Source organism: Danio aesculapii, chromosome 15 (assembly GCF_903798145.1).
Source record: "Danio aesculapii chromosome 15, fDanAes4.1, whole genome shotgun sequence".
Taxonomy (NCBI): Eukaryota; Metazoa; Chordata; class Actinopteri; order Cypriniformes; family Danionidae; genus Danio; species Danio aesculapii.
The window spans coordinates 45,453,481-45,479,802 of record NC_079449.1 but is presented as its reverse complement, the minus strand read 5'-3'; the positions used below and the strand labels follow the sequence as shown (position 1 = coordinate 45,479,802).

Sequence of the window (26,322 nt, the reverse complement as noted above, 5' to 3'; positions counted from 1 at the left end):
CAAAGCCCCTATGATCAAACCCTTGGGAACAAGTGTGGTCGTAATCAAAGTTCACAGGGCTGTGTTCTCTGGACTCCTCTCAAGCGGTGGATTTCTACATTCCAATTGCTTGCCGGCGAACTGTGTCATAGCTCATTACCATAAAGTCGACTTGATTTCAACTGTCCTCAACGCCGATACCGGTGAAGATGTTCCGCGCTGCTCATCCCTGCTTGTCGCCGCCAGCTTCCATTGAAAATGAATGACTTCCGGCTACTTTGACGCTCTCGCCGCTTCCGGTGTGAACGCACAGTTAGCCTTCCTGAATTATTAGCCCCCTGTTTTCCCCCAATTTCTGTTTAACAGAAAGAAGATTTCTTTAACACCTTTCTAAAACATAATAGTTTTAATAACTGTATTCAGCTTAAAGTGTCATTTAAAGGCTTAACTAGGTTAATTAGGCAAGTCATTGTATAATGAGGGTTTGTTCTCTAGACAATCGAGCTAATATTATTGACCTTAAAATACTTTCAAAACAATTAAAAACGGCTTTTATTCTAGGCGAAATAAAGCAAATAAGACTTTCTCCAGAAGAAAAAATATTATAGGAAATACTGTGAAAAATTCCTTGCTCTGTTAAATATTTGAAAAAGAAATAAAAAAAATTCACAGGAGGACGAATAATATTGACTTCAACTGTATATCGTTATTTTGATTGTTGACAGGAAAGGAGAGTACTTCTATTGTGAAAAGAGATTTCAGTCATATCACCTAGCCCTTCTTTACTGGTGTGAAAAGCCAAGACTAGCTCAGTGTTAATTACCGCAGAAGCCTGTTTGTTTGTGCCCTCGGCGTTTCTCCTCATATGTGGCCTTTTACGCCTACAACTAATCCCAAGCGTGGTCCCTCTCCAGGTGTGCGTTTGATGTTTGCATCATGGAGTGTTCCTTGTAAGGTGAGTGTAACTAACTGACTCCTGGTGCTAACTGGTCCATGTGTCAGAGAAGAGGTGCTTGTGTAAGAGGGCATGGCTAAGCAGCATGTGTGAGAATACAAACTGACGGCAGGAGTTTTCAGCAGACCTGAAGGAGCCTCGAGTGTCAGTGAGCCAAACCGAGTGACACATCTTGGCAAAAACAGTAGTGACAATGTGCCATGATGGCTTACGCCTCTGACCTGACCTTTCCCACTGGACTTGCACTCAGCAACCGGGTTCCTCCCTTCTCTCTTCCTTTGTGCCACGTAGCTCTTGTGCCCTTAAATATCAGCGTAGCATCCTCCTGGCAACACCACTTCTGCTCTTTCATGAAAGCAAATTGGAATATGTGCACAATTATATACAGTATTCAATTCCTCTTTATTTCTGTAGCACTTTTACAGTGTACATTGTGTCAAAGCAGCTTAACATGGAAGTTCTAGTAAACTGAAACTGTCAGTCCAGTTTTCAAAGTTTAGTTCAGTTCAGTGTGGTTTAAATTTCATTGCTGCAAGTCCAAACACTGACGAGCAACTCCATCGATGCGTCCCAAACCAAGCGAGCCAGTGGCGACAGTGGCAAGGAACAAACTTCACCAATTGACAAAAGTGAAGGAAATAACCTTGGAAGAAACCAGGCTCAGTTGGGCCAAACCATTTCTCCATTGGCCAAACTTCTTGTGCAGTCTAGGCTGAAGAACACTGGACGTCCATCGTGGAGACCTGCAGGTGTGGGTTGGTTGGCCCATGGGATCAATGCGAAGACTCGTCTGTCACTGTACCTATTTACCTCAACACCTCCAACTCTAGTCAATAGGTCGAGCAGTTTGAGTGTTGAGGAAGGTTAGGTTGAGTAAGAACTGTAAAATATTGTGTCAAAGCAGCTTAAGAAAGAAGTTCTAGTAACTCTTGAAACTGTGTCAGTTCAGTTTAGTTCAGTTCAGTGTGGTTTAAATTTCACTCCTGAAAGTCCAAACACTGAAGAGTAAATCCATCGATGTGCAGCTTCACAAGTCCCAAACCAAGCAAGCCAGTGGCGACAGTGGCAAGGAACAAACTTCAATTGACAAAAGTGAAGGAAACAACCTTGGAAGAAACCAGGCTCAGTTGGGCCAAACCATTTCTCCATTGTCCAAACTTCTTGTGCAATCTAGGTGCCGGAGGCTGAAGAACACTGGACGTCAATTGTGGAGACCGGCAGGTGTGGGTTGGCTGGCCCATGGGATCAATGCGAAGACTCTTCTGTCACTGTACCTATTTACCTCAACACCTCCAACTCTAGTCAATAGGTCGAGCAGTTGGAGTGTTGAGGAAGGTTAGGTTGAATAAGAACTGTAAAATATTGTTAATTATTTAAAAGAATGTTAAAGTCATATCTTTATTTCTGTATTGCTTTTACAGTGTACATTGTGTCAGAGCAGCTTAAGAAAGAAGTTCTAGTAAATTGAAACTGTGTCAGTTCAGTTTAGTTCAGTTCAGTGTGGTTTAAATTACACTCCTGAAAGTCCAAACACTGAAGAGCAAATCCATCGATGCGCAGCTTCACAAGTCCCAAACCAAGCTAGCCAGTGGTGACAGTGGCGTGGAACAAACTTTACTCAAGGAAAAAACCTTGAAAGAAACCAGGCTCAGTTGGGCATGACCATTTCTCCTTTGGCCAAACTTCTTGTGCCGTCTAGGTGCCGGAGGCTGGAGAACACTGGACTTCCATTGTGGAGACCTGCAAGTGTGAGTAGGCTGGCCCATGGGATCAATGCGAAGACTCTTCTTTCACTGTACCTATTTACCTCAACACCTCCAACTCTAGTCAATAGGTGGAGCAGCTGGAGTGTTTAGGAAGGTTGGGTTGAATAAGAACTGTAAAATATTGTTAATTATTTAAAAGAATGTTAAAGTCATATTATAATATTTTCTTTTTAGTTTGTCTAGTTACATATTGCAACAACAATGATAATAATATTAATAATAAAATGAAATTGAAATCATCAATTGGTCAAACATTAGGAAAAAATGAGATCCTGTTTTTTTTGCCATATCACCCAGGCCTTACCTCTACTGTTGCCACTTTTCCACTTCATGGTACGACTCAATTCGACACTTCTTTTTCAGTATACTCCCTGCAGACCTGTTTGTCTGTGCATCGAACCAGGATGAGATGAATCAGAGCGTTGTTTATCAATACTTTCTAATAGCCCAGGTGCCCAGCTGTTCTCTTCATTGTAAAGATTTGGAGGAACCCTCCCTCTCTTCTAACAGCCGTCTGTAAGCCCTGACGTCTGGCCTTTTACGCTTTCATTTATTTGCTTTTCCTCCCTCTGCCTCAGGTTGTTTCAGGTTTTTATGTGGTCTTCAAACACTTTGGTTTTATAGGCATGAGGCTTTTTGAAGCAGCAAAGGCTCTAAGCAGAGTAGAATGGGCCGCTCTGCGGGACGTCTATTCTGGATAAGAAATGAAGGCTGTTAGTTGTGCCGAAAAAGTCCCTGGTATAAATGGCTCTAAATCGACCAGAAACATTGATATGTTTTTGATTTCACTTTGCTTTTGATCTCTTACATACCTACTTGGTAGCGTTGTACTTGCTGTGGATGAAAATAAACTTGTAGATGAACCGCCAAAGCAAAAGACAGTCATATGATCCCACAAAGCTGACAAAAATGGTTAGTTGTATTGGACAGTATATGCTCCTATACATTCCAATGTCAGTATTGATGCTTTTGTGTCAGTTATCTTTACAATTTAATCTGTAAGCAATGGGATGCCTATATAAGGGAAGAACTTTGAGCTTAGGTATTCTCATTGAAGACTCATTTTGTGAATCTTTTTTCTGGAGAAAAGCCTGAAATCCTGATCCTGAAAGTCTTTCTCGCTGATACCCTGAGCATCTTTTCACATTTTTGTACAAATTTATTAATATTGTATAATTATTTTCATTGCCTTAGTCTAGTATTGATTTTCTTTGTGAAGATTTTAGTCTAAGGTGCCCTTTATGGCACAGTACGGTATGGTTGGTACGGGTCAACTTTATCAGGCTTGCATTTACACTGCCAATGGTACCATTTTGGTGGGCGTGGTGTACGACAAAGTTTCAGTCGACGTCATTCTCGCTCTGGGAAATCTCACTCGAAGTAAAGCTGTACGAGTCGTTGACATATCATGTGGGAAGCACTTTATGCATATAAATACTTGTGTATAAATGTTTATTACTAACCTTTCTATGAACATAATTTGATTATAACTGCAGATCAATGATCAGTGCGAAATGGCCTACTGTAACGTCTGCAATTATATAAAATGAATAAATAAATGCAACATATATGAGCACATACAGACCCTTACAGTCTCCGATATGTTACCAGTTACAGATAAACTACACACAGCATACATTTAGGCCTTATTTGGGTTCAAAAATAACATGCAACATATAGCTCAGTCAGTGCAAACCTCTCATCTGTATTTTTAATCTTCGCCAGCGCATGTAACCTCTTGTTAGAAAGTAATTCCGTCATCCGAGTTCATAGTAGTCCAAAAGATGTTGCTTAAAGAATGATTTGCTCTGTTTTTTCTGGCTTCTCCTTTGTTTTTTCACGCTTCACTCTCACGTTTGTCAATTTCTGAAAGGATCGGATGTCAGAAGCACTTCAATAATCACGCGCACGTTATCAGCTCAAGAAGTTCGTTATTTCAAATATAGACTCGCGGCGAGCGATCGCGAGCTCTCTGGAGAAAGTAAAACCGCTCGCACTTTTAGATGGCCTTGTAAAACAAAAACAGGACACGGCAGTGCATCAAGATGACAACAAGGTTTGTTTGAGCTCGGGTCGACCATGGCTCGTTATTATATGTATATATTATTACAATGTAATGTTTCGGCTGTGTATTTAAAAATGGCTCTTCCTGTGTTTTCATTCTCCTGCTTGTGTATGCGCTAGTGATGTTTCTCTGTAAACCAATAGCGTTCAACTGCACGTCGAACTCCGCCTTTTTGTTGAGCTAGGTACCCAAGAAGTGATACGGTTCACTTTTAGGTACCTTTTGACAGTGGAAACTGCCATAAAAGCGTATCGTACCATACCATTCAGTGGAAACGGACCATTACACTAGTGTGTTTTCATTTTAATTCTTCATCTAGTCTGCTGTTTTTATTACGTTTCAGAAAAACAGTCTCCATCCACATTATACAGCCTAAATGGCATGATACCTAACCCTTCAGGTTCACTATTTATGCACATATTTTGCCACCATCTATACTTGTAGCCTACTTGTGTGATGGTCATATGGAAAGGGGCTTGACAAATCAGGTAATAATATGCCAAACTCCACAAGATCATTATGTCTCCGTTTACGCTAATGCATTTTACTTTTAAAATGCCATTTTAGAACAAAATTGATCCACGTCCACATTGGCATTTCATCTAGTGTTCCTGAAAAGATCTCAACACTATACCATATTGAAACCTTGCATCACGTCACCATACACACTCTGGGCATATATATAAAAGTATATACAGGAAGCTTGTGCTACACTCTGCATTTGATTGTTGATCGATGAATGCGATGGCGAACAATAACCTGCCTCATGTAAAATTCAGTGTTTAACTGCACAATGGCTGCTAAAATGGACAATGCGAGCTAAGCATGCCTTTTTCTATGTCCATGTTGTTGTTTACAAGTTGTCAGGATGGGTCTGTCATCATCCAGTAGTGTTATAGTCATGTGATAGGGGCTTGACAAATTAAGAAAGGATGCGCAATGGCTCAAAAGACCAAATCAGTGATCGAAATGTTGGCAGCCACTCCTTAATTTTCAGATGTCTCCATTTTACTTCGTCCACACTAACACAGAGCACCAGCGTTTCCAAACGAATACTGACTCTGTTGTTTTTTCAAAAGTGTCCGTGTGAATGGAAGACATAACCGTAGCAGATGTTATGCATTTTAAAACTAAAATGCATTAGTGTAAACTAGTGTTGTCACAATACTGGATTTTCTTTACGTACCTTGAAAAATACCGATACCATTTTTGATATTGCAAGGAAACTGTTTATACAACTCTGCCTGGCAGTCTTTCAAGTGCTTCACTAAATTACTTGTATGAATGCAATTCTCGTTTATTTGTTTGTTTGTTCGCAAGCTAAAAGTCTTCTCAACCAAAACTGGTCATGGGGGTTCAGCACTTGCCATCTTGACACTGGATGGTTAGGAGATGTGGCTGTGTACTGTAGTGCCCTCACGTTCAGTGTGTCACCTGCTTCTGGTGAGATGACCCTGCTGAAAAAAACAGGTCAAACCAGCCTAAGCTGGTTGGCTGGTTTTAGCTGGTTGAGCAGACTGGTTTCCAGCCATTTCCAGCCTGGTTTTAGCTGGTCAGGCTGGAAACTGACCAGCTAAAACCACCTTGACCAGCCTGGTTTAAGCTGGACATAGCTGGTTTTGGCTAGGCTTCCAGCCTGGTTAGGCTGGTCAAGCTGGTTTTAGCTGGTCAACTTCTGACCAGCTAAGACCAGGCTGGCAATAGCTGGAAACCAGCCTGGAAATGACCAAAACCCCTCTAAAACCAAGCCGGTCAACCAGCTAACCAGCCTAGGCTGGTTTAAGCTGTTTTTTTTCAGCAGGGGAGAGTGCGAGAGAGCAAAGATAGCATTGATACTAACCAAAAGCAATATCTTATCTTTTTGAAAATTTCAGTATCGATACTTATCAAAATATCGATATGTTGACAGCACTAGTGTAAACTGGGAACTGAGTGATTGTGGATGGTAGCACCTCTGTCTACACTACATCAGGACACCTGTGATTCCAAACTAAAATGGGGTATTTAGCATTTTCAAAAATCTCAGTTTGGGTGGTGCAGTAGGTAGCGCTATCACCTCACAGCAAGAACGTGGCTGGCTCAAACCTCAGCTGGGTGAGTTGGGATTTCTTTGTGGAGTTTGCATGTTCTCCCGGTGTTGGCGTGGGTTTCCTCCAGGTGCTCCGGTTTCCCGCACAGTCCAAAGACATGGACTGTAGGTGAATTGGGTGAGCTAAATTGTCCGTAGTGTATGTGTGTGAATGAGAGTGTATGGGTGTTTCCCAGTGATGGGTTGCAGCTGGAAGGGCATTCGCTGGGTAAAACATATGCTGGATAAGTTGGCGGTTCATTTCGCTGTGGGGACCACAGATTAATAAAGGGACTAAGCCAGTTTTAGTGGGTCAAAGGTACTGAAGCAGCGTGGACGAAAGGCTTAACTATAACACAACTTACGTGTTTTAAAATGAAAAAGCAGTAGTGTAAATGGCACCTCATTTATTAAATGGCCTTTTAGCACACAAAGAAATAACCCCAACCATGATTTGGATAATGAGGCATTTTTGCTTATCGAGTGAGTCAGTCGGGTAATACAAAAGTGAATAGCCCCCAACCCCCCCCAACTCCCCTGCTTAATGCTGTCCTGACATGAGGAGGTGGACAGAGGACGCACAGCTGGGCTTAAGGCCAGATCTGGGGGTGGATTCATGTGTCGTGGCTGTGATACCATGCAGTGCCTGAGTTACGGCCGTTCATCGAGCCGTGCCCTCTGAAACCATAAAATGGCTGAACCAAACATTAATCTTTCCCTTTGTCCCCCAGTCCCCCCCCACTACCACACACTACTCCTCCCTGTGCTCATCTGTGAACTAAGCAACGTTTCCATAGCAATGCATTTCTGTCTCTCTCTCCTTCTCTCTCTCTCTTTCCATCTCCTGTGGGTGTCTCACTTATCACCTAATAGGAGAGAAAATGGACAATTCTTTGTAGAGCTGACAAAGTCATCTCAAGTAACTGTCCCCCATTCACTGTTGTGGAGCAGAGTTCTCACTCTTGTCAGCCTCATCATGTAAAAGGCGTTTGATCAATAGAGTGATGTTGCTTCCACATAATGGCTCCCTACAATGCTTTTTCTCCCTCGTTCACCTTTGGTTCAGATATACTGTGTGTCATGAAATACAAATTGTGGATGGCAGTCCGGCTTTGATGCTGGCATCACTCAAAAGTTGCGATTTGTACCTCGCAGAAAAGGTTTATGTCCGTAACTATCGGAGATCAAGTTTTGTGTTTTTAGCATATGATCGTGTTTTTCTGCCTTACATTTTAGGGTTGGGCGATGTCCGCCAATTTGCTATCGTACAATGTATAATGTGAAACATCGTGATGGACGATGGCATCGTCGTCATAGGTGGAGGTTAATTAATTAATTATGAATAATTAATTAATTCATAATGAATTCATTATTTGTAGCCTACCGTTTCAACTACCTGACCTGCATGGTCTTAGTTTTACCCATAATCAAATCATAAATAAATAAAGATAAGTTACACACAAACAACCATCTGTCAATCACTTTTTCCGCAGGACTCTGGCATGAATAGGCAGAGTGATCTCTGTCGTTATAATGGCGTCAACAAACTTGGTCGGTAAAAAAGGTGCCCAACCAACAGTATCTTGGGTTTTCACTAAAGTTACAGTGTACAAGTGTGAAGGCGAAAGATTAAAGCTGTGTATTGACGCTGACACGTTCCATGATAGATTAAAAAGAACGAAGAGTCGTTAGATAGAGACAAGATTAATTTTAATATCACGTTTAACAACTATAGTGAGACGCCATCCAGCGGGACATCCTTGACAAACCGTCCACCGACATGCACTGCTCTCTGGAGCTCAGACGAGCGAGTGTGTGTGCGTTTTCAGTGGGCGGAGGGCTGTTCAGAAATGCTAGGTAAAGCAGTGTGTATGTGGATCATTTTCATTTCAAAATGATTTTAAACTAAGACGTATCAGTGTAAACGGGCCCTCAGTGTGTATTTTTCGCGAGCGGGTTTGCGACGAGGGCGGGGAGGAGGATCGGCGATGGAGGATGGCATCATCTAACGCAGTGTTTCCCAACCCTGTTCCTGGAGGCACACCAACAGTTCATGTTTTGGATGTCTCCCTCATCTGACCCATTAACTTCAGGTTTTGGAGTCTCTTCTAATGCAGAGTTTCCCAACCCTGTTCCTGAAGGCACGCCAACAGTACACATTTTCATCCTCTCCCTAATCAAACACACCTGAAACAACTCATCAGAACATTAGAAGAGACTCCAACACCTGAAGTTAATGGGTCAGATGAGGGTGACATCCAAAACATGAACTGTTGGTGTGCCTCCAGGAACAGGGTTGGGAAACACTTATCTAACGGCCAAACCCTTTTACATTTACATTGCATTTAACCAATTAGCAATTGCTTTTATCCAAGTTTTTATTTCAGTCAGTCTTATATTATTATTAAAGCCGTCTCTTCAAATAGCTTTGCCCATGGATAACCACCTGTAATTACTCTTCAAATTCACTGAACAATGACTTCAGCTGATTACCATCACATTCCCCACTGACACCTTTATTCAAGCTGACAGTTCTTAGAGAAAGCCTCTGTGTGGCATATCAGGCTAGAAAGGAGGAGGAAATAGCCTCTAATTGCAGAAGGCCTTATTGGACCAACAGATTCAACCATTCTTAATAAGGACTCTGTTGAGAGAATCTGTAACCATCAGTATTATTGATGTCTTGAGGCTCTTTGCTATGCAAATCAATACTTCCCACTGTGCCACTGTAAGGATCTTTTGCCAGAAATCTTGCTTTGCAACAATAGCGCAAAGCACCGGAAGCATGTCTGTGACAATTCAGTTATTGTGGCATTACGTGCACTAATGCTAAGAACAGAAGTTATTGGGGAAAGAAATCAGTTTCCGACTCCATATTGAGCTATTTTGCTTGCCATCTAAACCACTGGCAAAACAGCTTTGACATTATGCCAGATTTGACATTATAGTCATTTACCCGAGGCTATGTGAGCCTATGATTCCTGCTCATTTCTGCTTGGCACTCACATCGAGGGGCTCCTTTTCAACGTCATATATTTCAGTTTCATGTCGGCTCAGCTGCAGTGCCACGTTTCCACACGGTAAACAATTAAAGAGGAACAAATAGTGAGGAACCTGAGCCCTGACTCATCGGTGAAGCACAGACGTCAGTTGCTAACAGCCATGAACGCAACGGCACCACTGGCCCATCTCCAGGGTAATAAAGCCAGCGCTAACCACTGTAGCTGTGTTTGCTAATCACTCTCGCTTCCCCCTTCCTGATGGCCTTGTGCCTAAACCCAGCAAGTTCAGCATGGCCATGACGCATTAGAGCAACAATGTTCCCATTTCTAATCTTTGCTCGTGCAAATCATTGTCACTCAACCACCTGGATGTTAAATTTCTTATCTCTGATATTTTACTGCCCTATTTTATAGTCAGAAATGGGCTTCCAGTCCAGAGACAAAATGCGTAGATAGACTCTTTAAAGAGGTATTGTATTGACTATCAAAGATCCAGTGTATTATAGCATCATAGTAATGTTCTAAGCTGCTCTAACTAAAGTTTTAAGTTTTGTTATATTCTTGGCTGAATATTTGTCAGGTGGACGCTAGTGCCACTAATGACCCGTTTCCACCGAGTGGTACGGTATGGTTCGGTACGCTTTTATGGCTGTTTCCACTGTCAAAAGGTACCTAAAAGCGAACCGTACTGTATCACTTTTTGAGTACTCTTTGCATAGGGTATCTAGCATAACAAATGGGTACCAAAAGGCGGAGCAAGATGTGCAATTGAACGCTATTGGTTTACAGAGATATGTCACTCACTTATGCCACAAGCCAGAATGAAAACAAAGGAACTGCCATGTTTTAAAAACACAGCCGAGACATTACACCGTATTAATATATATACATATAATAACCAACCATGGTTGACCTGAGCTCAAACAAACCTTGCCGTCGTCTTGATAAACAGCCACAAAGCAAAGAAGAGCAGAATATTCCCGATGCGTTGTAGTTTTTTACAAGGCCGTCTAAAGCGCGAGCGGTTTCGCTTTGTCGCTTGTGCTCGCCGCGCGTCTATATTTGAAATAACAAAACTTCTTGAGCTGATGATAATAACGTGCGCGTGATTATTGAAGAACTTCTGACATCAAATCCTGTCAGAAACGAACAAACGCGAGAAAACTTGACACTTGAAAAACAAATGAGACGCCGGAAAAAACAAAGGAGCAAATGATTGTTTCAAACTAAACCATGAACAAACTGCCATGTTTAGCTATTATCATCACCTTTTGGAATATTATAAACTCAGAATGACTGAATTACTTTCTAGCAGAGGTTAAATGTGCTGGTGAAGATTACAGATGAGAGGTTTGCACTGACTGGGCTATATATTGCATGTTGTTTTTGAACCCAAATAAGGAATAAATGTATGCTGTGTGTAGTTTATCTGTAACTGGTAACATATCGGAGACTGTAAAGGTCTGTATGTTCATATATTTTGCATTTATTTATTCATTTTATGTAAATCGCAGACGTTACAGTAAGCTATTTATCATTGATCTGCAGTTATAATCAAATTATCTTCATAGAAAAGTTAGGAATGCATCTGTTTTGTGTGAAGTGCTTCTCATATGATATGTAAAGGACCTGTACAGCTTTACTTTGACATTTTCTCGAGCGAAAATGACAGCGGCTGAAACTTTCTGTCGTACACCATGCCCACCAAAAGAGCACCCTTGGTACCCTTTTAGCAGTGGAAATGGGTCATAAGTGAAACATCTAAACAGAGGATTTCTTGGCCAATGATTTTCTGACCAATTACACATTCAAACAAACCCCATCAATTATCCAGTTTTAAAGATTAGATTTTGCTCATGCTTGTGTTTTTTTATTACATTAAGGAAAGTGATTCCACTATTGGATTAATCTGGTGGAGAACTTTAAGTTTAGGACCAGATTTTCTTTTGAATCAGTGCTTGGTGAAAGACTGAGCTGCCTTCAGGCACTCCCGTCATAAAAGAAAGGTTTCTTGCTTGAGAAGAACTGTTTTCTCTAGTCAGAAATATGTCAAAGAAACCAGTCGTCTTTTTGCTCCCTCCTGTGTCAAGGACAGGCGTAATTGATCATTTCCAAAGGGAAAACGGGTAGGTTCATATTATCCAGGGATCTGTCACTCCTATTTATGCATCGACCTTTCAGATGTCTCTTAGATTCTGTCTCCTACATCGAAAGGGACCAAAACATAGCTGTAATAGAGGTGAGGACTGAGAGAAGCTGTTACACTACCTCAACTTCAAATCCTTGTACATCGATCATGGTATTAATAGAAGCAGCGTCTCTCTCTGTGAATGGAGGATAGACAGAAGATGGATAGCAGGGGGAGGGAGGATGTGCGTGAGTGTCTGTCGGTGAATGAGCACGTGTGCCTCTGTGCCTCTTCACTGTTGTCGTCACCAAACCAAAATGTAGAACAAAGGAAAACTTGAGGATTCTTAATTGCTGGATCAATGCCAGTCCTGTTCTTGGCACCAACCGAAGTCTGGACAACATCCATGTTTACTCATTTTAGCACCTATATGTTTGCCACAGAACAGTCACGAGTCAATGCTGGTAATGGTACCTAAGGAGAGGTGAGAATTACAAACCCTAGCAGGAAAGAGCAATTGTGTCCACTCATCCATAGCCTTCCTCCCTCGCTCCTTTTTGGCTCTCCTCCCCCTGTGAGCGGAACACGGGCGATTAGCTGTCCTCCTCATTGGTGGCGCGCTGCGGACATCGCCAGGGCTTATTTGTTGAAGGGGTTGCCGTGGAGACTGGCGGTGGTGGCGAGGCAGAGTTAGAGCCAGAAAGAGAGAGAAGAGGGAGAGAGAGAGTCATCCATCTACAGCAGAGAGAGAGAGAGCAGGAGCAGAGATTAAAACTGGAGAACGCAAACATGGGCTTCGTTCCTGTTATGTTGTGAACGGCTTCCAGCTAAGCGAGACCTCTGTCCTCTTACCGGGGCTTTACTCAGGAGGGTGAAGAGTTCACACGGGCCCCCATGTGTCGAACGCATCTTCCAATCTCATGAGCACCGGGTGAAGCTGGAGAAGGGTGGCTCAGACCCCCGGAGCACAGGGAAAGGTACCAGATACCTTAAATTCTCGGCCAGCCTGTTGAAGCAGCTGGATGAGAGGGAAATGCGGGCCACCGTAAGTGAAGATTCAGTCTTTTCTCTCGCGTGTCTGTGTGTAAAGGCTTTGGCTAGAAATGCATGCTGGCAAAGGGACCTGGAGAATGTGTCAGTAATGCAGTATATGAGACGAGTGTCAGCGAGAGCGAGGGGAACAGATAACCAGCTGTGTTGTAGAACAAAGGAGTTAGCGAGTCACAGTGAAACGAGTAATCGAGGGCTCGTATACATGCACACAAACACACACACAGACACAACAGCATGTAGCTGCCTGAACCTAATTCAATAAGACCTCCCTCGGCCACCCCCATCGTTGCGTGTGCTGTTGCTCATGCATCGCTCTTCTCTGCTGCGCATGTGGCCGAGCGAGAACACACTCGAGTGAGTGAGTGTGTGTGTGTGCAGCAGTCAAGGGATAGCTGGTGTGTCTCGGTGGCACTCATGAATGGGAACAGAGAGTGAGACGGAAGTACAGAGGATGGCTGTGTTAGGGGAGACCCGCAGTTGGAGCCCCAAGCCATGGGAGTTCAGACGCTATAATTGTGACTTTCATCAGAAGTCTGAGGTAAATGAATCGTCCTTGCTTATAGATTTGTTGTCTATTTATTGAAATGTAAGCTGGTGGAAGCACTGCTGTGCTTTTTGGTAGCTCAAGAGGTTTCTTATTTGTTTATTAATTAGATAAGTGTTCTTTTCTTGAGTTTTTTCATACTGAAACTCCTGGTTCTTAGATCAGAATGAGATGGGCGGAAGCTGTTGATTTGTGGTTAAGATCCTTTCAGTCAGTGGATTTTTACCTCCGGAAGGACTGTCAGTTCTTCACCCTCAGCTGAGGCATGAGCCATGTGTTGCTGTTGTAAAAACCCATTGAATCAAAATCAAAATAGTATTTTTGGAGATTGTCCTAACTGACGGCTCAGATAATATTGTTAAGATCCTAAATATGTGCCAATTCTGAACGTTTTGGGGAAGTGCGCTCTGATTGTGATGGTCATGACAAACCAATTGGCTATAAAACCCTCCCGATTTCCAAAATTAGTTCAATTTGGGATGATATGATCAAAATTTCTTGAGAATTTTATGCTATTGCAGCAGCTAGAAGCTGTTTTTGAGTGGATAAGCTTTGCCAAAAAGGAAATTAATTAATTCAGATGTGGTAACTCATTGGTTGTGCCACCAAGACGATAACGAATCCCATTTTGTTGAATTTTTTTGTCCTGTTGATTCATTCAAGATGTCATGGGAAACAAGCCATGAGTACTCCTGTTTTTCCTCCATCAGAAGTCTGAGGTAAATGAATTGTCCTTGCTGATAGATTTATTGCATTTGGAACGCAACCTGTTAGAAACACTGATGTGCTTTTTGGTAGCTCAAGAGGTTTCTTATTTGTTTATTAATTAGATAAGTGTTCTTTTCTTGAGATTTTTCATACTGAAACTCTTGGTTCTTCGATCAGAATGAGATGGGCGGAAGCTGTTGATTTGTGGTTGAGATCCTTTCAGTCAGTGGATTTTTACCTCCGGAAGGACTGTCAGTTCTTAACCCTCAGCTGAGGCGTGAGCCATGTGTTCCTGTTGTAAAAACCCATTGAATCAAAATAGTATTTTTAGAGATTGTCCTAACTGACTGATATTGTTAAGATCCTAAGTATGTGCCAATTCTGAACGTATTGGGGAAGTGCGCTCTGACTGTGATGGTCGTGACAAACCAATTGGCTATAAAACCCTCCCGATTTCCAAAATTTGTTCAATTTGGGCTGATATGATCAAAATATCTTGAGAATTTTATGCTATTGCAGCAGCTAGAAGCTGTTTTTGAGTGGATAAGCTTTGCCAAAAAGGAAATTAATTAATTCAGATGTGGTAACTCATTGGTTTTGCCACCAAGACGATAACGAATCCCATTTTGTTGAATTTTTTATTTGTTTTGTCCTGTTGATTCAGTCAAGATGTCATGGGAAACAAGCCATGAGTACTCCTGTTTTTCCTCCATCAGAAGTCTGAGGTAAATGAATTGTCCTTGCTGATAGATTTATTGCATTTGGAACGCAAGCTGTTAGAATCACTGATGTGCTTTTTGGTAGCTCAAGAGGTTTCTTATTCGTTTATTAATTAGATAAGTGTTCTTTTCTTGAGATTTTTCATACTGAAACTCCTGGTTCTTAGATCAGAATGAGATGGGCGGAAGCTGTTGATTTGTGGTTGAGGTTGAGATCCTTTCGTTCAATGGGTTTTCACCTCCGGAAGGACTGTCAGTTCTTAACCCTCAGCTGAGGCGTGAGCCATGTGTTCCTGTTGCTCTTGGCTTGACACATTATTTGAACTATTTTTGCTTGATTTATTTATTGTTTTGGCATTTCAACACATTTGCACTAGATTTAAACTGATGGTAGAAAAGCAAAATACTCTTTAGACGACTTGTTTTTCGTCTTGTATTTTTCCCTTCTTTTCTTTCTGCACTGATTTTGAATGTGGCACTGTGGCGCTCTTAAACTTTCTTTGAACATTCAACCTGTTGAATGATTGCGAAGTGCATTTCTCAGTCTCAGTATGACATTCATCACCGTTCATCCACACCTTTTGATGTGACTCACCCCCCGTTCCAATATCCTCTCACGAGGAAGCCTCATTCATCAAGCCCTTTAGCTGAAAGGCTGTAGAGAGCTGAACGAGGTGGCATATGTTTTAAAATCAGCCAGTCAAATAACTTCCTGCTGGAGGCTTTCAGATCAGGACCCCTGCTCCACCGAAATAGATCCGTGCTCCCTCTCGTCTCCGAGACAGATGTGTCATCAATAGTGCCTTAACAAAAGCTCAATGGAAAACTGACTCAGAGCAATTTCATGGAACAAGTGGTACTCTGATGAGCACTGAGCCGGCCCCTCCATCTCATTCCAGACCCGCGAGAATGACGTGGGTATGGACGTCACAGCCAGTGATGTTGTCATCTCCATCATCATTCAGCATCCTTGAGTGATCTAATGTCAGTGATTTTTGCGTGCGATCTATTGAACTCTGGACTCCTGCTTTGCAGTTCTTTGCCATGCATTGATTTTGATGTTTTTTCCCCCCAAGACTGTTGTAGTTGGGGGTGGTTTCAGCTGATTGTGTAGTTTACCAATACGTCACCTACAGTTGAAGTCAGAATTATTAGCCCCCCTGTATATATATATATATATATATATATATATTTTTTTTTTTTTTCCATTTTCTGTTTAACAGAAAGATATTTTCAACACATTTCTAAAGATAGTAATTTTAATAACTGGTTTCTAATGACTTATTTCTTTTATCTTTGCCATGATGACAGCGAATCTGGTGAATAAGCTGTCAGCAATAGTGGAGATCTAAGTCCTAAATGATGGGTCAGATAATATAAAGGTGCTGTAGGTGATTGTCTTCAGAAACATGTTTTGTAGTGCTGCTTGAAAGACTCTTCACATTCCAATAGTAATGATTAAAGTAAACGAGCTAAGTGTATTTCTGTGTATTTTTGTATTCTGGGTAAGGCAGAAGACTAAAAAATGTCCAATTAAAATTTGTCAGGCCGACAATTCCCATAATTCTGATAAGTAGCCCAAACTGTGTCAACAAATGTAGATTTGTATATCTGCACACCTATTTACGCAGATCCACCATTTGTGCGTGCATGCGCGCCACCTTTATGTGCAAACGAGACTGCAGTAAAAACAAATGCTGAATCAAAACTTTTTTAAAATCCTGAATCAATATTGAAGTTAGTTTTGCGCGCTGGAGGAAGGACGACACCATGGCTGAAGTATTACTTTTAGACAGGTAGTGCTCTGTTTTAAACTATTTTAGTCACTTTAAGCTTAGATTGTGTTGTTATGAATGGGTTATATGCACAGAAGGGTTGCTCAGCCACAGAAATAGTCACATCAATCGTTTATCGGAAGATTTAGATTAGATTAAAGTTGAATCTAATCTAATCTAATCTAAATCTTCCGGTGAACGATTGATGTGACTATTTTCAGTTTCATTAGGACTTTTTACAGCATCGATAATGTAGTTTTTTTAATTTAGTTTAACAACAAAACATCAGTAAATAGCACTATTCTACCTAGCCTGCTTTACTGAGCTGAAGTTGGTTTTACATTCGCATTGCGCTCCATCAGCCAACCACTAAGCATACAGTTGTCGCTTTAGGAGGCGCTTGAGAGAATAGCTATGTTTCCATCCGTAAATGCGGATAAACTTTATGCGCAAAACTGGATTATCGCATTAAAGACGTGCGAATATAGCAGCGTTTCCATCCAACGAGTCGAAGCGCACAAAATCGTCACTTCCTGATTAACTGGCGCCGAATATCAACAGTAAAGACTGAATTTACTTCGGTAGGTGAAGCTGCGTCAATCTTTTCTTGATCTAATAAATGACTTGCGCCTCAGAAGGCAATCCTGACACGCAGTGAACGGGCGGTGGTGTTTGAAGGTGTGAGACGCGGAGCACAGACGCTCTTGATTCTGGAGGTCATTAATATAATAACACTAATACTTAAACGGTAAGGCATTTTAGATTGACCAAAACAACAGTTCAGATGGTTTACAGTGTGCTCAGCCTGCTGGTTTGTCCATTTACGCACATTTTCATCATCACATGATCTCTTATAACAAAATCACATGACCTTTTCTAATGCGCATACTGAAATTTGTGCGGTAAAAGTGTTTCCATCGTAGTTTATGCGCATCTTTTCTTATGGAATAAAAAGTTTATCCTTCTCAGTTATGCGCATACGTTTTGTTATGCTCGTTTTCAAAATGCATGCGCATCGTGGCGTTTCCATCAACCGTTTTTTATGCGCATATCCAAAATGTGAATGAAAATAGGTGGATGGAAACATAGCTAGTGAGACCAGCGATCCTTGCATGCATGAAATCTTGCACATTATGACAAGTTTTGCTTGCTACACAACTGAAACGTGTTCGATATAATACAGTTTTTCATTGTTAATTGTAGTATTATAAAGTTTTCTAACAGGTGAATGACATGATCTAGTGGGTTGTCTACTGTCATTTTTAAGGTGCTCGTTCGTGTTTCAGGAGGCGTGGCCTTGGACTGCAGGGGTGGGACTTTTTTTTAAAAGATGTTATGTTAAATGGTTAGCATTTTGGCAGATCACCTACTGCACATTTAAGATCCTAAATATGTGCCAGATGCTGAATGTACTGGGGAAGTGCGCTCTGATTGTGATGGTCATGATAAGCCAATTGGTTATCGAACCCTCTTTATTTCCAAAATGTGTTTATTTTGTTCTTTTTAACATATATCAGGAGAGTTTTATGCTATTGCAGCAGCTAGAGGCTGTTCGTGAGTGGATGATTCTGCCGAAAAGGAACTTGGTTGTTGCTATTTCACAATTAACTCAGAGGTGGTAAATCATTGCTTCTGCCACCAATTCTATTTTATTCAATTCATCTTTATTTCTGTAGCGCCTTTACAATGTAGATTGTGTCAAAGCAGCTTAGCATGGAAGTTCTAGTAAATTGAAACTGTGTCAGTCCAGTTTTCAGAGTTGAAGTTCAGTTCAGTTCAGTGAGGTTTCAAATTTCACTGCTGGAAGTCCAAACACTGAAGAGCAAATCCATTGATGCGCAGATCAAGTAAGCCAGCCAGCCAGTGTCGACAGTGGCGAGGAACAAAACTTCACCAATTGACAAAAGTGAAGCAAAGAAGACGACAATATCAAGACAATAACCAATCCCATTTTGGTGATTTTCCCGGTTGATTCAATCAAGATCTCATAAGAAACAAGCCATGAGTACTCCGGTTTTTCTTCCCATTTTCTGAGAATCTGAGCCATTTCATCAGTAAACCGTAAACATTGATGTTTCTACTTTCTGCTATTTGATTGTCAGATATGTATAGTAGCAAGACAATGTGAGATATATTAGCATGTTTGTGCCTTACTGAATGATATTTTAGTCGGAACAGTGCCATGTGGAGAGGTGATATTAGATGTTAGATGAGGGCAGCAGGAAGTTTAGCCTTAAATTTTGTTCATCAAGCCCTTGCAAGTTAAGTCATTCAAATCAATAGTTTATCTTCATTCAGCAGTGTTAGCTGTCATTAGAGCGTAGTAGGTCATTTTATGGCGCAAGAGAATGTTTCATCGAGTTCTGAGCTAAATGGACTTTTCTTGTCTTCTTCAGGTAATCTTGGTGCAGGTAAACCCAGGAGAGGCCTTCACAATCCAGCGAGATGATGGTCAGTTTCAGTGTATCACAGGTAAGTTGTTCTCCTTGTGTAAAGAGATATTTCTGTCCAGTTGTACCTGTGATTGGCGTTTCATTTCACCAAACCACAAGTTCAAATGAGTGTAAATACCACTCTCAGACCTAATCGGTAACCGACTGCAGTTAAAGTGCTGAATAACACCAATAAGTTCTCCTAATTGATTGAATAGATTTGACTCTCGATGTTTTTACATACTTAAAGGTCCTATTTTTCAACTTAAAGGTCCGGTGAAGTGCTTTGAAATGTGCATTATTTTTCATGTATACGTGATCTAAACTGAAACGTAGACAGGGCTTGACATGTAGCTCCTCCCCCCAATGCAAATTTTGTCACTGTTTTGGAACGCATTTTCTTATAGATATCTTTAAGCCTAACAACATAAAGCACTTGGGCGTCCAGACACATCCACTGTGTGCCTCTATACAGAAACTTGAAATGTTAGTCCCACTTCCAAACTCTTCTGATTGGTCCACTGCTGTGGAACTAACAGTGATGAGCAACACTGCGTATGAAAGTTGAAGATCTTTTAACTTGACATGTCTAAAAAACATCGTCCACAGTAGTATATCTTTTTAACATCGATATGGCTTTGTGATCATTCGCAATAGTCACATCACAGCACATGCAGTGCTGAGTTTGTATTATAATTTATTATTTGCATGTGTTTTGGTGCCTGTTATTGTATAATGTTTTTAAAAACATTCAGGTATGAGAAATTGACCTTAACTATGATTAATTTTATTGAGTTTTTTTTTTTTTTATCATTCAGTTACTGTACTTGAATACCGTTAGACTCGGGAAGCGATAAAACACTTTATTTTAATTGTGTCTTTTTCTTGATTATGTTTTACTTGCAGATTGATATGCATGAAAATACTCACGACACATCCAAATACAGAAATGCACTGCAAACACTGCAGATCACAGAGTGAAGTGAATCAACGACTTTACATTAAATTATATTCTTGCTTGAATAATACGTGACGCTAAACGACAGTTTATTTTATAACTGACGAAAATTTTTTGGGTTCTGCGTAGGGATGCACACTGCATAATTTGCTTTTACCCTTAGTTTTTGTCACGTTTTTGCATTTTTTTTTTCTTGTTTCTAGTCCAAATATCTGAAAGTGTCTAAATCAAGAAGCATTTTGTAGACAGATAAAAAAAATGATCTTATTACATGACAAAATTAAATGAGTTTTTCCTTAAAACAAGCCAAATCATCTGCCAATGGGGTCTCATGTCAAAAGGACAAACAAGATTATTTTGCTTACCCTATTGGCAGATGATTTGGCTTGTTTTAAGGAAAAACACTTAATTTTCACCTATTTCTGTAAACAAGACAATTTTATTTTTTGCTTGTCTAGAAAATACTTCTTGATTTAAAATGTTTTAGATATTTGGATGAGATTTAGAAGAAACACTTTTTTTGCACTGCAGAAACACAATGAATCTATAAACACAGTTTCCGTTGGATCTGTAATTTCTTTGCACAATTTATTCCATGACCATGGGAGAAACAAATATGCACACTCGTAATAAAGTCATTCAGTTTTGTCGCCGCATTTTATTTGATTGTCGCCTGGGGTGAATTGGTCAATGGAGATCTTTTGAGAGTTGTACATTAGCATGGTTTAATCATGCTCATTTTGAAAGGGCATTAAGGCTCCCCGTAGTTTTCTGTGAAAAAAGATCAATGGTGTTAAACTTTAAAAACAACTGCAGAGAGATTCCCCAACTGAGCAAATCGTTCAACCCTTTTACCAAGCATTGACCATCTAGACCAGGGGTCACCAAACTTGTTCCTGGAGGACCGGTGTCCTGCAGATTTTAGCTCCAACCCTAATCAAACACACCTGAAGAAGCTAATCAAGGTCTTGCTAGGTGTACTTGAAACATCCAGGCAGGTGTGTTGAGGCAAGTTGGAGCTAAACCCTGCAGGGACACCGGCCCTCCAGGACCGAGATTGGTGACCCCTGATCTAGACTATTGTTGTCACTAGCCACGGCAGTTCCACCTTGAGTTGCATTTAGCTGGTTTGCTTCTTACCCAGTCAACATTTCGACGCTTCACTTTCATTGACAACAAAGAAGCTCTTTATTCAGAAAGCCAACTCAAGCTGATTGAAAATATGTACATTTTTTGCAAAACCTGAAATAAGTTGCTCCGGGTACGTTTTGTTGTACGTTTCAGATCACAAATCCACTAGAGGGTGCTGTCTACATTTTGCACACCTGAAATGGGTTGCAAAATCTGAAATGGGAAATGGTTAGCACTGTCGTCTCACATCCAGAAGGTCGCTGGTTCGAGTCCTGGCTGGGTCAGTTGGCTTTTCTGTGTGGAGTTTGCATGTTCTCCCTGTGTTCGCGCGAGTTTCCTCCAAGTGCTCCGGTTTCCCCCAGTCCAAACACATGCGCTGTAGATGAATTCAATAAGCTAAATTAGCTGTAGTGTATGTGTGTGAATGAGAGAGTATGGGTGTTTCCCAGTACTGGGTTGCGTCTGGAAGGGCATCCGCTGTGTAAAACATATGCTGGATAAGTTGGCGGTTCATTCCGCTGAGGCGACCCCTGATAAATAAATATACTAAGCTGAAGAAAATGAATGAATAAAATGGGTTACTTGAGGTACGTTTTGTTTTGCGTTTCCAAAGCGCGTCCTTCTTGTACATGTCCGAGGCGGAGCTTATCGTACAGATCAGCTAGCAAACCACTGAGCTAAACCCTTCTCTAAACCCAACCAATAATGTTTTCTAAAGCAAACGGATGAGAAAAGTGCACACCACATCATTTTACCTTGAATTTACATCATAATACTAACGTGCATAAGAATAGTTCTTTGTATGGAGATATACATGGTGTCCTCAAGGCTATAAAAAGTCTCAATGTCTTAAATTTCAAAAACTAAATTTTAAGCCTTGAAAAGTCTTAAATTCACTTAAATATCGTGTCGTAGGTTTTAAATCATTTTAAACAGGTCTTAATTTTCCTATGTCCATGTGAAGCCACCCAATCACGAGTAATCCATCTCAAAACTGTTTTATATTTGGTTTTATTGCAGAGAGATACTATTTACAACAACTGCTAGACATTTTTACATCAAATTCTCCTAATTAAATACCCTAAGCAGGGAAGGTAAAACTAAAGCAACACATCGCTTTGCATGATCTTCCATTAATACAAAAACTATTTACAGTAATCGGGCCAGTAGGAAAAAATCCTTAGTGTTTAACCCTGTATTAGTCTAAAATTTCATTCACAATGGTCTTAAAGGGTCTTAAAAAGTTTTAAATTAGACTTGAAGAAACCTGCAGAAATCATCAAGATGAACATATTCGATTATTGACGCAGTTCAAATGTTTTGTGGTGGTAAGATAATGCATTATTGGTCAATAAAATGTCTCTGTGAATATCATTAGTGTGAAAAGGAACAAAGTACTGCCCCATAGCATTCATTTGACCTATAAACTGCAGACAAACGTTTGTTTAAGTACATTTTTTTTTTGAGTTTGACAAAAAAGTAGGTTGAGATACGCACCTCCAATGCGCCTGCATTGTAAAAAATATATGTAAATTAGCAGTTTTCCATATTTTGTGATTCATGCTTTTATTTTTTTGATTTATGATTTGAATTGGGTTATGGCACCTCAAAATAGGTTTGAAAAAGTTACTTTTATTAGCATTTTTTATAGTTTTAAAGTGCTATATTGTCTGGGTTGGTGTTGTATATTACACTTAAAAACCTCGTAATAAACTGCCAGTATATTTTCTGGACTTATTTCTCTATATATTATTTCTTCTACATTATATTATGATTTCAAACTGCTAAAATGCCAAAAAAAGTCACTTTGTTAAACTGTAGAGTCGACAGAGCGGAGATCAACATCCCATAATGCAATTCACAACGTAAATAAACTACAGTAATACAGTAAAATACAGTATATTTTGAAGAATGTTCCACCCTATTGACTTCCATAGTATTTTTTGATCCTACTATGAATGTCAATGGCTTCTGGATTCCAACATTCTTCAAAGTATAAAGGCGTTGCTTTGTTTTTTTTGGGGTGGTTAAGTCTAGCACTTTTATGGAATCTGTCTTAGGAAGGACAGGTGTTGGAATCTTAGTGCTCAGGTGATGGAAATTACATGAAATATAACGTAAATAAAATCTCTATTGTTTACTCATTCGCCACTTGCTCCAGACTTGTTTGAGTTTCTTTCTTCTGTTGAATGCTGTAAAGCACCAGCCTAATGACTTTCATAGTATGTTTTCTTCCTACTATAGATGTCAATGGCTTCTGATTTCCAGCATTGGTGAAAATGTTAATATTTTTTGCATTCAGCTGTTAGTTTTAGTGTTTATGAAGAAATTCATAAAAGTTTAGAACGGGTGCCCAAATTCGGTCTTGGAGTGCCGGTGTCCTGCATATTTTAGTTCTAACCCTAATAAGACAGACCTGAACCAGCTAATCAAGCTCTCACGAAGTATACTAGAAACTTCCAGGCAGGTGTGTAGAAGGAAGTTGGAGCTAAGCTATGCAGTACACCTCCCTACAGGATCAATTTTGCACACTCCTGGTTTAGAACCACTTGATTGTGAGTTAATGGTGAGCAGAGATCAACATCCCATAATCCAATTCACAATTCACAACCGTAAATAATCGGAAAACACTTGCGAATCATAAAACATGGAAACTGTTATTTAACAGATATTATTTTACAGTGTGTGTTGCAGAAACCTGTTGCTACATTTTGGATTAGGAAGAGATGCTGAAATACTAAATGTTCTTACACTGATGTGCTGTAGAATCCCTCCCACAAGTCTTCATCGTGAGATCCTAGTAGACCCCCAGTCTGAAAATCAACACATCCTCATTCACTAAGAGAGCCATCCAGTGTGGAATCTAATTGCCATATGTGTTGGAAGCTCAGTCACAACAGTCGGCTAGTGTTTGGTGGGTCTCGGCGGGGTTGCAATGAGATGTCTTACACCCCCTCTTAGCTTGCGAAGAGCTCTTTTTCCTTCTTTTTTGTCTGTAGCCATTGTGTGGGACGGGTGCGAACGCACTGCAAACTGCCAAACACTCTGATTGGCAGTTGCCGCAAGAGGAAGAAGTGGAGTGTGACTGTAATTGAAAGATTACCATGCCTCGGGAAGCTATTGATTAGAAAAACAATAGCATGCAGCTCATTGTATGCGCTAAGCCTGATTGTTCCGCTTCTGATTAGCTTGGCGAGGATTTGAACTGGTGAAAGTAAGCAGTCGGCGGCATTGAAATGAGATTGATGTTATCATCCGGCATTAGTGCTTGACTGAAAACCCAAATGGACGTGCTTGCCTATTTCTTCGGAAGAGCTATGGGCTTTTTGTTTTTGTGGTTAAGGCTTGTTTGGTACCTGTCTTATGGCCTGTTTCCACGGTATGGTTCGGTATGGTTTTATGGTCGTTTCCACTGTCAAAAGGCGAACCGTACCACTTTTTCGGCTCCCTTTCGAAAGGGTACCAAAACACATGCGCAGCCGAACGCTGATTGGTTACAGAGATACATCATGAGCTTGTGGAGCTAGCCTGAATGAAAACAGGAACCGCCATGTTTTAAATGCACAACCGAGACATTACATAGTAATAAGATATACATATAATAACGAGCCATGGATGACCCGAGCTCAAACGAACCTTGTCATCGTCTTGACGAACAGCCACAAAGCCAAGAAGAACAAAATCTGCCGTGTCCTGTTGTTGTTTTACGAGGCAGCCTAAAAGTGCGAGAGGTTTTCGCTTTCTGCAGGGAGCTCGCAATCTCGTCTATATCAAGCGGCAACCTCCCGCTCTCCCCCGGGAAGCCAATACGGAAGTAACTGAAACTGCAATTCATCAAAATTGCGCTAGTCCGGGCTCCATAATAGAGCAAATTGCAATTGAGCCCACTGTTAGAATGGCCAACTTTACAGCAGAAAAAAAAGGTGTTTACAGCCTGGTACAAAGAACGATTTTGGGTCATATAGCTATTATTACCCTCCATGACAACTGTGAGGAGGGTGAATTTTTTTATAACTCATCCATTTCCTTTATATTAGGTTATATTAAGTTTGCATAATTAAGGGCGTGGCCACTTGAGTGACAGCTAGGTCTCGCTGGTCGCCGTCACTTCACCTCAGCTGAATCCGGCAGATTAGCCACTGATCTCGGCATATTCATCGTATTTTTGTGTTGTTTTATGTGGCTTTACACAGTCAGCTGCCTTTTGGACTTATTTCTTACAATTATCAGATGATATGGGATGGTGTGTGCACTTAATTGTGCTCACAAACCATTCATGTGGCCTCGTTTCCCATGTGAGTAAAGTTATATACTTGTATACCATCTCTATAAATGTATTTGTTTGATTTAAGATCATTTATCATTAATATTTTTCTTTAGACCCGTAAAGCACTCCAGAATCTGACAGATTGATCAGCTGTAGGCTCTAGAACAGTCATCTGAAGCGTTATCATACAGTGTTATGCTGGAGTTCATCATCAATAGTCTTGCATTTACTAACACACACTATATCTGAAGTGTTTGGAAGTAATTCACGTTTTCCTCCTGTAGAAAAACGTCATAAGAACAATGTTTAGTGGCTCAATGTATTACTACAGTGTTTTTAAAAGTCTAAACACTTTATTGATATAGTGTACAGCCAAGCACATGTGGTCAGAACACAAACGAGTCGCAGGTAATAAAGTATCAAGCGTTTCTCCCAAAGTAAAGTCTGTCTGCCAGGTCTAAGCAAAGTGCCAGCAGGTGTCTGTAGCTCCGCTCACTCTCCGCCTCTTTGCCCTTGTTTGGTATCCCGCCGTGGGTGCGATGACGCACAAACAAAATGGTGACGGTTGGCCGCGCCTACTTTTAGCTTCATTTGCACTTCATGGACGCATACTACGTCCATATATTTTACAGTCTATGGTCTATATATGATATAACGAACTTCTTGAGCTGATAATAATAACGTGTGTGAGATTATTGAAGTGTCTCCAACATCTGATCCTTTCAGAAACGAAAAGGACAGTCAAGCGCGAGAAAATAAAGGAGAAGCCCGA

The 26,322-nt window shown here is 40.7% G+C and overlaps 1 protein-coding gene across 3 annotated transcripts in view; it reads left to right on the top strand.

The window, feature by feature from the left end:
* The window catches only part of fndc3a (fibronectin type III domain containing 3A), a 131,200-nt gene that overhangs the window by 29,503 nt on the left and 75,375 nt on the right, over window positions 1-26,322 (top strand). For 2 of the 3 annotated variants that reach the window (XM_056473043.1, XM_056473041.1), the window contains exon 3: window positions 19,159-19,234. In XM_056473043.1, coding sequence (XP_056329018.1) covers window positions 19,159-19,234 — 76 coding nt within the window. Of the gene's footprint in view, window positions 1-13,419; window positions 13,555-19,158; window positions 19,235-26,322 lie in introns of those variants that run through there. The other variant, XM_056473042.1, reaches the window with a different exon arrangement.